Source organism: Oncorhynchus mykiss, chromosome 10, assembly GCF_057628025.1.
Source record: "Oncorhynchus mykiss isolate SJ-2025 chromosome 10, ASM5762802v1, whole genome shotgun sequence".
In the NCBI taxonomy this organism is placed as follows: Eukaryota; Metazoa; Chordata; class Actinopteri; order Salmoniformes; family Salmonidae; genus Oncorhynchus; species Oncorhynchus mykiss.
This window is the reverse complement of record NC_143031.1, coordinates 55,882,727-55,895,106: the sequence shown is the minus strand read 5'-3', so window position 1 is coordinate 55,895,106 and position 12,380 is coordinate 55,882,727. Positions and strand designations below refer to the sequence as shown.

Below are 12,380 nucleotides of genomic sequence, written 5' to 3'. Positions count from 1 at the left end.
CTAGCTTCCATCGTCGTATATTGTACTACTCTGAAATCGCACTGCTCATCAGATGTGGTGCTGCTATCCCTCTCCTTCACACCAAAGTACCGGCCCCGTGAATTCGATCAGTTCTTTATCATTCTTGTTAAGGTACTACCCACAACCAATATTACTTGCACAGCAGATGTAATCGCGTCATGCGCATAGTCAAAATCACCTGACTCTGATTTTATTTTATACTGGGTGGTTTTCAACAGCTGTACTCTCAAAAAGACTCTCCCTTCTTATCAGCAATATGTTTCATGTGCAACAAGGGGTAGCACCAAATAAACTACAAAGAGAGGGAGTAGTCTATAAATCAGTCAAAACAGTGGAATGACACATCCAGTGCAGTGCTGCAAGACTGCTTTGACAGTACCGATTGGACTGTTCTCAGAAAATGCCACACTGGATGAAACTGTCGAGGCTTTGTCTGATTACATACATTTTTGTGAGGATAAAGTGGTCCCTTCTAAATAAGCAAAAAGGGTTACAGAGAGAGGGGTGAAGGACTATTCCCGGATGGAAAGATGAGGGATACTTGGAAGGGTCTAAAACTCCTCTAGACTACCAACTAACCACACTGAGCTCAATAGAACATTCTATTGAGTTTGCTGAGAGTTTGAGCTCTTTTTATTCTAGGTTTGGTAGTCTGGACTTTAGTACCGAGGAGGATGAGCTGTTGTGAAATGTTATCTTTAGCACAAAGGGAAGCTGATTTGGTTATAGAGGAAGTAGATGTTGATATGATATTACATCTAATATGCCCCAGATAACATCTCCAACTTAAATCCTGTCACAAGGAATTGTCAAGTGTGTTCTGTGAGCTGTTAAAACGCTCACTGAGGGAGCATACAGTACCAGCTCTGTAGAAATCATCCATCGTATGCCCAGTACCCAAGAAGATCCGCTCTGCTGTCATCAGCGATTACCACCTTTGTTTTTTTAATTTGTTTTTATTGAACCTTTTATTTAACTTGGCAAGTCAGTTAAGAACATTCTTATTTAAAATGACGGCCTACCCCGGCCAAACCCGGAAGATGCTGGGCCAATTGCGGGCCGCCCTTTGGGACTCCCAATCACGACTGGATGTGATGCAGCCTGGATTCGAACCAGGGACTGCAGTGAATTAGACGGCTGCGCCACTCGGGAGCCCTTATTGCATTAACGCCTGTCATAATGAAAAGTTTTGAGTGTTTGGTTCTCTCCCACATACAAAATTATGTTTGAGGCATTGTAGACCCCCTTCAATTTGCCTACAAGCAACGGAGTGGACAATGTTCTTGTTCCTACTGTACTACACATTGCCAAGTCCAATGCCTAGATGGTGTTTGTGGCCTTTTCCAGTGCTTTTAGCTAGAGGTCGACCCATTTATGATTTTTCAACACCGATACTGATTATTGGAGGACCAAAAAAAGCCGATACCGATTAATCGGCCAATTATAATGTTTTTAATGTATTTATTTATTTGCAATAATGACAATTACAACAATACTGAATGAACACTTATTTTAACTTAATATAATACATTAATAATATCAATTTAGCCTCAATAAATAATGAAACATGTTCAATTTGGTTTAAATAATGCAAAAACAAAGTGTTGGAGAAGAAAGTAAAAGTGCAATATGTGCCATGTAAGAAAGCTAACGTTTAAGTTCCTTGCTCAGAACATGAGAACATATGAAAGCTGGTGGTTCCTTTTAACATGAGTCTTCAACATTCCCAGGTAAGAAGTTTTAGGTTGTAGTTATTATAGGAATTACATAACTATTTATCTCTATACGATTTGTATTTCATATACCTTTGACTATTGGATGTTCTTATAGGTACTTTAGTATTGCCAGTGTAACAGTATAGCTTCCGTTCCTATCCTCGCTCCTACCTGCACTCGAACCAGGAACACATCGACAACAGCCATCCTCGAAGCAGCATTGCCCATGCAGAGCAAGGGGAACAACCACTCCAAGTCTGAGCGAGTGATGTTTGAAACGCTATTAGCATGCACCCCGCTAACTAGCTAGCCATTTCACATCGGTTACACAAGCCTAATCTCGGGAGTTGATAGGCTTGAAGTCATAAACAGCGCAATGCTTGAAGAATTGCGAAGAGCTGCTGACAAACGCACGAAAGTGCTGTTTGAATGAATGCTTACGAGCCTGCTGCTGCCTACCATCGCTCAGTCAGACTGCTCTATCAAATATCAAATCATAGACTTAATTATAACATAATAACCCACAGAAATACGAGCGTTTGGTCATTAATATGGTCGAATCCGGAAACTATCATTTCAAAAACAAAACGTTTATTCTTTCAGTGAAATACGGAACCGTTCCGTATTTTATCTAACAGGTGGCAACCCGAAGTCTAAATATTGCTGTTACATTGCACAACCTTCAATGTTATGTCATAATTATGTACAATTCTGGAAATTAATTACGGCCTTTGTTAGGAATAAATGCACTTCACACAGTTCGCAATGAGCCAGGTGGCCCAAACGGCTGCTTGCACGGAATGCGAGAGAGGTGACACAATTTCCCTAGTTAAAAGAAATTCATGTTAGCAGGCAATATTAACTAAATATGCAGGTTTATACTTGTGTATTGATTTTAAAGAAAGGCATTGATTATGGTTAGCTACACATTGGTGCAACGACAGTGCTTTTTTTCCACAAATGCGCTTGTTAAATTATCACCCGTTTGTCAAAGTAGGCTGTGATTCGATGAGAAATTAACAGGCACCGCATCGATTATATATTTGATGCAGGGCACGCTAGATAAACTAGTAATATCATCGACCATGTGTAGTTAACTAGTGATTATGTTAAGATTGATTGTTTTTTTTATAAGATAAGTTTAATGCTAGCTAGCAACTTACTGTGGCTCCTTGCTGCCCTCGCGTAACAGGTAGTCAGCCTGCCACACAGGCTCCTCATGGAGTGCAATGTAAGGCAGGTGGTTAGAGCACTGAACTAGTAACCGGAAGGTTGCAAAAACGAATCCCCGAGCTGACAAGGTAAAAAGTCATTCTGCCCTGAACAAGGCAGGTAACCCACCGTTCCTAGGCCGTCATTGAAAATAAGAATGTGTTCTTAACTGACTTGCTGAGTTAAATAAAGGTGTAAAAAAATAAATAAATAGGCAAATCGGTGTCCAAAAATACCGATTACCGATTGTTATGAAAACTTGAAATCGGCCCAAATTAATCGGCCATTACGATTAATCTGTCGACCCCTACTTTTAGCAGTATACAGTGCCTTGCGAAAGTATTCGGCCCCCTTGAACTTTGCGACCTTTTGCCACATTTCAGGCTTCAAACATAAAGATATAAAACTGTATTTTTTTGTGAAGAATCAACAACAAGTGGGACACAATCATGAAGTGGAACGACATTTATTGGATATTTCAATTTTTTTTAACAAATCAAAAACTGAAAAATTGGGCGTGCAAAATTATTCAGCCCCCTTAAGTTAATACTTTGTAGCGCCACCTTTTGCTGCGATTACAGCTGTAAGTCGCTTGGGGTATGTCTCTATCAGTTTTGCACATCGAGAGACTGAAATTTTTTCCCATTCCTCCTTGCGAAACAGCTCGAGCTCAGTGAGGTTGGATGGAGAGCATTTGTGAACAGCAGTTTTCAGTTCTTTCCACAGATTCTCGATTGGAATCAGGTCTGGACTTTGACTTGGCCAGTCTAACACCTGGATATGTTTATTTTTGAACCATTCCATTGTAGATTTTGCTTTATGTTTTGGATCATTGTCTTGTTGGAAGACAAATCTCCGTCCCAGTCTCAGGTCTTTTGCAGACTCCATCAGGTTTTCTTCCAGAATGGTCCTGTATTTGGCTCCATCCATCTTCCCATCAATTTTAACCATCTTCCCTGTCCCTGCTGAAGAAAAGCAGGCCCAAACCATGATGCTGCCACCACCATGTTTGACAGTGGGGATGGCGTGTTCAGCTGTGTTGCTTTTACGCCAAACATAACGTTTTGCATTGTTGCCAAAAAGTTAAATTTTGGTTTCATCTGACCAGAGCACCTTCTTCCACATGTTTGGTGTGTCTCCCAGGTGGCTTGTGGCAAACTTTAAACGACACTTTTTATGGATATCTTTAAGAAATGGCTTTCTTCTTGCCACTCTTCCATAAAGGCCAGATTTGTGCAATATACGACTGATTGTTGTCCTATGGACAGAGTCTCCCACCTCAGCTGTAGATCTCTGCAGTTCATCCAGAGTGATCATGGGCCTCTTGGCTGCATCTCTGATCAGTCTTCTCCTTGTATGAGCTGAAAGTTTAGAGGGACGGCTAGGTCTTGGTAGATTTGCAGTGGTCTGATACTCCTTCCATTTCAATATTATCGCTTGCACAGTGATCCTTGGGATGTTTAAAGCTTGGGAAATCTTTTTGTATCCAAATCCGGCTTTAAACTTCTTCACAACAGTATCTCGGACCTGCCTGGTGTGTTCCTTGTTCTTCATGATGCTCTCTGCGCTTTTAACGGACCTCTGAGACTATCACAGTGCAGGTGCATTTATACGGAGACTTGATTACACACAGGTGGATTGTATTTATCATCATTAGTCATTTAGGTCAACATTGGATCATTCAGAGATCCTCACTGAACTTCTGGAGAGAGTTTGCTGCACTGAAAGTAAAGGGGCTGAATAATTTTGCACGCCCAATTTTTCAGTTTTTGATTTGTTAAAAAAGTTTGAAATATCCAATAAATGTCGTTCCACTTGATGATTGTGTCCCACTTGTTGTTGATTCTTCACAAAAAAATACAGTTTTATATCTTTATGTTTGAAGCCTGAAATGTGGCAAAAGGTCGCAAAGTTCAAGGGGGCCGAATACTTTCGCAAGGCACTGTACAACCATATCTAATGGGTCAAACTTTTGACTATGAACCTGAGTCCAAAACTCATTCTGTGGATTTTATATTTTCTGTCAAATAGACCACCATGGGTGGGATTCATTGGTGAGTGCAGGACAGGGCTCAATCAGCTCTCCTGTCCTGTTTACGCTATACAGATGACTGTAGGAGCACCTGCCCTGAGAACATACGGTACATAAAATACTCAGATGACACTGCTAATCTTGGCACATCTGATTCTGATGACCTGATTCAGTCCACAGTGGACAAGTTTGACATCTGGTGCTGAAATCTGAATGACCAAAGACCTAATCATAGACTTTGGGAAACAACCATCAAGCTGATTGCTCCGAGTCAATCACCATCGGTACAGTAGTTAATAACAAGCTGAACTTTGGAGCCAACTGTGGGCCAGTGTTATCTAAATATCAATCCGGACTGTACTTCCTTCGTAAACTTAGAAGGCCTAATGTAAATCTGTTTTAGTCCTTTTACAGATTGTTTTATTGAGCCCGTCTTAACATTTAGTGTTGTTGCCTGGTTTGACTCCCTCACATAGGCAAGTCAGATTACCCTAGAGAGAGTTATGCAGGTCAGTGGTAAGATTGTAGGAAGAAGGTAAACGTCTCTCCGGCGTTTACAAAGAGCGCGTAAAGAAATAATTTTGGATCTTACACGTCCACTGAACAGCCAATATGCAGTACTGCCATCAGGGAACAGACTCTTTACCTCTTAAAGCCAAGAGCACTACTAACAGTTTTGTGTCAGTACTGCTTTTCAGTGAAAAATGTGTTTGTGTGACTTACAGTATGTTTATCTTGTTTAGCACTGCTCTTTAATGAAATGTATGTTTGTGCCTTACATTTATCTTGCCTTGTAAGCATTTGTATCAGTCATGTGTGAACGTTGTTTATATGTTTACTATACATCTATCTTATCCGACTTGCCACAATTGGAACCAGTTTATTTGACAGTACAGAAAGTTCCAAATATTTATTGGGTGAACTTCACCTACCGGTATTTCAACTACTACATATTGGCATGACATTGACATTTTGACCTTGGCGTTTTGACCCCTTCTAGTGACCCCGAGTGTGAGGGCCACCGCTGCGAGGGAAACGGGGCGTACGACCACCAGGGCTACGACGGCGAGGAGAGCCAGGACGAGGATAGCTGCTCGGAGCACAGCTCTTCCACCTCCACCTCCACCAACCAGAAGGAAGGGAAGTACTGCGACTGCTGCTACTGCGAGTTCTTCGGCCACGGCGGGGTAAGACATGCGCACATGCATATACTCGTACTAATATGAGTATACTACTATGTATCAACTTGTTAAAAGTGAGCAACAGAAGTCTGTAAAAGTGTTTTATGATGTAGTCTGACATTTTGTGGAATACAGAGTCTACATCTTTACTAGAACGTCCTGTTGGACACTGTCTAGCCAGCAGCTGAACGAGCCTAGTCTGGAGAGATGGCACTTTAAATAGCACTTCTGATTAGGTCCCCAACACATTTTACATTGTATAGCGAAACTCACCCTAGATAGTATTGGGTGCTCTGATGATATTCACCACACAATTCAACTCAAACTACCAGAATAATCTAAACCCTATTTCCTTGTTTCCTCCCCTAGCCCCCGGCGGCGCCCACCAGCCGCAACTACGCGGAAATGCGGGAGAAGCTGCGCCTAAGGCTGACCAAGCGGAAGGAGGAGCAGCCCAAGAGGGAGGAGCAGCCGGCCGTGGTGGAGCGCGACAGTGGCGCCGACGGCATAGAGGACCACCGGCGGGTGGAGGACCTGCTGCAGTTCATCAACAGCGCCAGTGACAACAAGCCTGCCTCCAGCTCCAAGGCTGCAAAGCGGGCCCGCCACAAACAGAAGAAGGTAGTGGTTTAAAGCGTTTTACAACATTCTGTTTGAAGTGTTACCCCTTTTTGTTTCGACGACAGTGTTGTGATTTAAAATGTCACTTTGAAAGTAATAGTTCACCCCAGCAGACCTCAAAAGTGGTCTATAGTTGCACTGATAATCCAGACATGATATGTTTTAGTATTTGATTTTGGGCTGAACTATAACCCTTCAAGGTGTAATGTTAACATTGGTGCTAAGGACTTAGTTCAAATAGGGAGTTGGGTCAAACCAGAGTTGTATTTTCTTGTTACTAAATGAAGCAAAGGACCTACCGGATATGAACTGTGTGTGTGAACTGTGTGTGTGTCTCAGATGGAGGAGAAGGTGCGTCTGGAGGCGGAGGCCCGCGAGCGGGAGGAAGAGCAGGTGCAGCAGCTCCTGGAGGAGGAGCAACGACGGCGGGAGGAGGAGGAGGCCCTCCAACGGGAACTCCTCCGCCTGCAAGAGCTGCAGCACCTCCGCTCCGCCAAGAAGAAAAAGGAGAAAGCCAAGGAGCTCGCTGCCCCCGTACCTCAGAACAACCCCCAGCCCCTCAAACAGACGGCCCAGAACGTCCTAGAGAACCTCCGCAACGGCAAGAGCCAGCTCCTGCACAGCCTCATGCGCCTCCCTGGGCACAAGGATCCCAGAGTGGAGCACCGACCCCAGCCCCGACCTCCCCCCTCACAGCATAGTCCAAAGAACAGCAGGGAGAAAGCCCCTACTCCGGCCCCCTTCACCCCAAATGCCCCCAACTCCCCAGCCCCCTTCCTTCTCAACGGCACCTCCGTTGCACCCCAACTGACGGAGGCCAATGGCAAAGCCAAGCCAAAACAGCAGCAGCCAATCAGGCCAACCGCCAGCGGGACAACGATGGTCAAGAAAGCCCCAGAGGCGACCACCACTAACAGTACACAACAACTACCACCAGATGTCAAAGTGACCCGGCCCAGGCTTCCCGCTGAAGACCCGGTCGTCCCTCTGGCACCGGGACCCAGGAAGGAGGAGAGGAACAACGGGAAAAGGCAGCACCATCAGCAGTCGGTGAGCCAGGTGAAAGATGAGAGGAGCCGACCCTTGTTGGAGCCCTCCCCTGCCTCGCAGACAGAGCAGCCCCAGCAGAATGGCAAACCCCTCAGCGCAGAATCCCCCCAGCCCAAGGCCAAGGCCAAGAAGAACAAGAAGAAGAAGGCTGACAAGACAAACAACTCAATAGGTTAGCATGCTATGCTAGGTTATGCTGTGCAGTTTTATTTATCCCTGTAGGATGGTTAGTTTCAGGGCTGCAGAAGTGTTTCTGGCACATACAGAGATAATATTGAGACGGGGACATTTACATTTGTTAAGTTGGCATTTTGTGACCGAGTGTTCTCTTATTGCAGATGACGTTTTCTTGCCCAAAGACATTGATCTGGACAGTACTGACATGGACGAGACTGAGAGGGAGGTGGAGTATTTCAAAAGGTACTGGCACTTGACTCTTGCTTTGCATTGACTATATAAAGCTTTTTTTAGAAAAAGTGTTTAAATTGAATCTAGCTTGAAGTGAAGTTGGATGCTTAATATGCAGAATCTATTATGTGAATCAATTTGTCATTAAATTATTAAAACAACTTACTTGTATTCCTAAGCTTATGATTATGGGTGTGAAGAGGACTAGGGGTGTACCCCAATAATATATATTTTCCCCTGAAGTGTGCACTTGTTCACTACTTCCCACAAATGTAAAAGCATTGGTGGAGTCCTTTCAAATCCGTGAAGGGAAGAGAACAAATGCAAACTTTGGGGGGGAAGGAAAGATAATTGGCTTGAGCGTACTTCCCTCCTCCAGATGCCCCTAGTGAAAAGCGTTGCATGGAGTGGATCTTTAACTCCCCATTTCTCTCCCTCCCTCCCCAGGTTCTGCCTGGATTCCGCCATGCAGACCCGACAACGGCTGTCCATCAACTGGTCCAACTTTAGCTTGAAGAAAGCAACGTTCGCCGCCCACTGATGGGGCCTCGCGTAAGACAAAGAAAAGAGACTGTGGCAGGAAGCAATCAGCACCCCCCCCACCCCCCACTCAAACTGCTTCCACCGATCCCGTAGCCCTGCTGTGCCCAAATGGTGCACACTCACGCTGCCTTCGCCTTGTTCTTTGTTGCTGTGCGGTTCTACCATGAACCCATCCTCCGGTCTGATCCTCAAGCAGAACTCTGAGAGAAAAAAAATGACATTAAATGACACACACAAAAGAATAATCACAAAATGATACTTTCTACCTGGTTTTGTTTTTATTGCTCGTTTGTGTGTTTTTAGTCTGAGGGGCATTTCTCTTGACTTAAAAAGCCATGTTCTGAAATTAATTTTCTCTTTTTTTTTGCCTGACTCTTAGTCAAAAGATCCTTACTATGTATGCCTTGTGAAAACAGACACACATGGAAAAAAATCTGAGAAAAAAAAGATATCTGATGAATTAAAGCCTTTCATTCAGTTACTGTGGCTTACTATCCCCTTGTTACCCACGATTCCTAGCACGGCATCTCATTCAGATAACTGACAAGGGAATGAATGGGCATGGTCTGCCATACTCTCCCCTGCCCCAACAACTCTCACTTGACTGAGAGGAACTTGGCTTAATACTTGACAATGTTCTTTTTTTATTTTTATTTTTTCAATTTCATTTAACACAACCGATAAGTAAGTGTACCAGTTAGTTTTTATTTTGTTTTCTTTCCTATTTTTGACTTGTATCCAGCTTGTATCACAATACTTTCAGAATGAAATTGAAGAAAAGAACAATGCACACTATCAAACTGTTATAGAGTGTATATTGTATTAACACTGAAGCCAAACTGGCTACCTTTTAACATATTGTTAAGTAATATTAAAATCTTATCTTTCTTTTTTGAAAGATGGAATACAGTAGTATGGCAGGATGTGTGTGTCTTGTGTCTGTGCTTATTTCATTGGTGGTGCATCTTTAATGCAGTGGATGGGGGGGGGGTGTATTTAGTATAGTTCCATTTAGGAGTGTTTTTGTCATTTAAAATTTTCCCCAAATGTATAGAGGTCCATTCTCCCCGTTGTACCTGGATTGTAAATCATATCCATCTGCTCATTATACACCAAAATATATTCTAGAGAGGTGTAGGCTTAGTGGTGAAGAAAGAAGATGCTGTAGCACTATCATCCCTTTGATACTAAGTGACTTTTAACTGTTCACCAATACCTTCTACCCCAAGGTGAGTAATATTTACTGGTTGTGCTTTCAGGGAATGTTTGGCCTATAAAGACATCACTCATGCTTCTCCATTTGGGGTGTGCAGCCCCACTAGATGATGAGTCACCTGGAGGACCGGGTGCTTTCCGGGTTATCCACCACTGATTGTAGTCAGTCAGTCACATGATCAATTGGTAGTGGAGCTATGACAGTCCTGTGGGACCCCACGTTCTCGTAGCAGTGACTGAAAAGGTAAGGGACTTGACTGTCATGTCAGTCAGTGGTGAAATGTGAGTGCGGGTTATTTGCCCTCAGTCCTCCACATAAGTTGCTCTGACTCCTCGATGCTCACAGAACCCTGGGGAAAATGTGGTTGATGAAGGTTTTCCTTTGGAGGGTATAATGGGTGATGTGTTTGTGGAATAATGTGGTAGTCTGGTAGAAATGAAGGTCCTAGATGCCTACATACCAAACTAATGTATGAGACTGTTGGCATTGTCTGAGCCTCTTACTATATTTACTCAAAATGTAGTTTTCTGTGGGAACATGCCTTAAGAAAGTATTCACACCCCTGACTTTTTCCACATTTAGTTGTTTCGTCCTGAATTTAAAATGGATTAAGTTTAGATTTGTTTTTGTCACTGGCCTACACACAATATCCCATAATGACAAAGTGGAATAGTTTTTAGAATTTTATTACAAATGGATTAAAAATTAAAAGCTCAAATGTCTTGAGTTAAGTATTCAACCACTTTTTTTATAGAAAGCCTAAAGTACAGGAGTAAAAATGACCTTAAACAGAGAGTTTAATTGCTGTAAAAGAAGACTGAGGATGGATCAACAACATTGCAATTACTCTACAATACTAACCTAATTGACAGAGTGAAAAAAATGAAGCCTGTACAGAATAGCACATATTACAAAACATGCATCCAGTTTTCAAAAAGGCACTAAAGTAATAATGCTAAAAATGTGGCAAAGCAATTCGCTTTTTGTTAATTGTGTTTGGGGTGATTCCATAAACACATTACTGAGTACCACTCCATATTTTCAAGCACAGTGGTGGCTGCATCATGTTATGGGCATTCTTGTAATTGTTAAGGACTGGGGAGTTTTTCAGGATTAAAAAGAAACAGAATGGTGCTAGGCTAAATCCTAGAGGAAAACCTGGTTCAGTCTGCTTTCCACCAGACACTGGGAGATGAATTCACTTTTCAGGAGGACAATAACCTAAAACACAAACCCACATCTACACTGGAGTTGCTTACCAAGAAGACAGTGAATGTTCCTGAGTTAAATCTGCTCGAAAATGTATGGCAAGACTTGAAAATGGTTGCCTAGGAATGATCAACAACCAATTTGACAGAGCTTGAAGAATTTTGAAAAAAATAATGGGAAAATAATGTACAATCCAGGTGTGCAAAGCTCTTGGAGATTTATCCAGAAAGACTCACAGCTGTAATCGCTGTAATGTATAAGAACATGTTTTCACCTTGTCATTATGGGGTATTGTGTGTAAATGGGTAAGAAAAAACAATTTAATCAATTTTCAATTAAAGCTGTCACACAACAAAATGGGGAATAAGTCAATGGGTATGAATACTTTCTGAAGGCACTATATGTCCAGTTAACATACCTAAAATAAAAGCAGTGCACATTCATAGGGGCTCAGGAGGATGTGCTCTTTAAATGATAAACCACATGATTTTAAACCCCCAATGGCAACCCCCATTCATTTTCTTTTCCCTTTCAAATGACACCTACAAAAAGGGAACTTTTTGAGGCTATCTGTCATCTTCTGAACTTCCTTTGTCTTTTGTTACGCATCCTGCCAAGCGCCACAGTGCGCGGTTGAGCAAGCACCCTCGATGTCACATGACACCAAGCGAGACTAATTCAACATTGCTTGATCATCTGAGCTCATTTCCATATGAATAGATAGACAAACTACTTATTAGGTAGATAAGCCCACTGTTTACTGTATGTGTGACTGCACATTTACACTAAGGGTTCACACAGGAATGAGGTCACAGTGACACAATAACCAGAATGTACTTCCTGTGAGGCAGACTTGTGTCTGCTACAGTTCAGTTTGGTAGCACCTACTTAAAACTGACAGGTATAAGGCTTTATAACTTGTTATAATATAGTATGAGCCTTTTTGATGTATTATAAGGATAAAAAATATGTTATGTCAATCTTTGTAGCAAATTTTCAACTGCCTTAAATAACTAATGGACCATACATGTTTATGACAAGTCTTACAATGCATTATGACTGCATTATAATGCATTGTAAGTAAAGTGTTGTCATGACATTATATACTCATCAAATACAGTTATTTTAGCCCATAAACTTAACTCTTAAAACTACCTACCTCTTTAAAGAGT

General features: G+C 42.3%; 1 protein-coding gene across 2 annotated transcripts in view; it reads left to right on the top strand.

The window, feature by feature from the left end:
• Positions 1–9,706, top strand: part of fam193a (family with sequence similarity 193 member A) — a 31,701-nt gene extending 21,995 nt beyond the window's left edge. For both annotated transcript variants that reach the window (XM_021619094.3, XM_021619093.3), the window contains exons 19-23: positions 5,981–6,167; positions 6,531–6,782; positions 7,122–8,004; positions 8,171–8,252; positions 8,688–9,706. In XM_021619094.3, coding sequence (XP_021474769.3) covers positions 5,981–6,167; positions 6,531–6,782; positions 7,122–8,004; positions 8,171–8,252; positions 8,688–8,781 — 1,498 coding nt within the window. In that variant the 3' untranslated portion in view covers positions 8,782–9,706. The remainder of the gene's footprint in view (positions 1–5,980; positions 6,168–6,530; positions 6,783–7,121; positions 8,005–8,170; positions 8,253–8,687) is intronic.
• Positions 9,707–12,380: the final 2,674 nt, after the last annotated feature.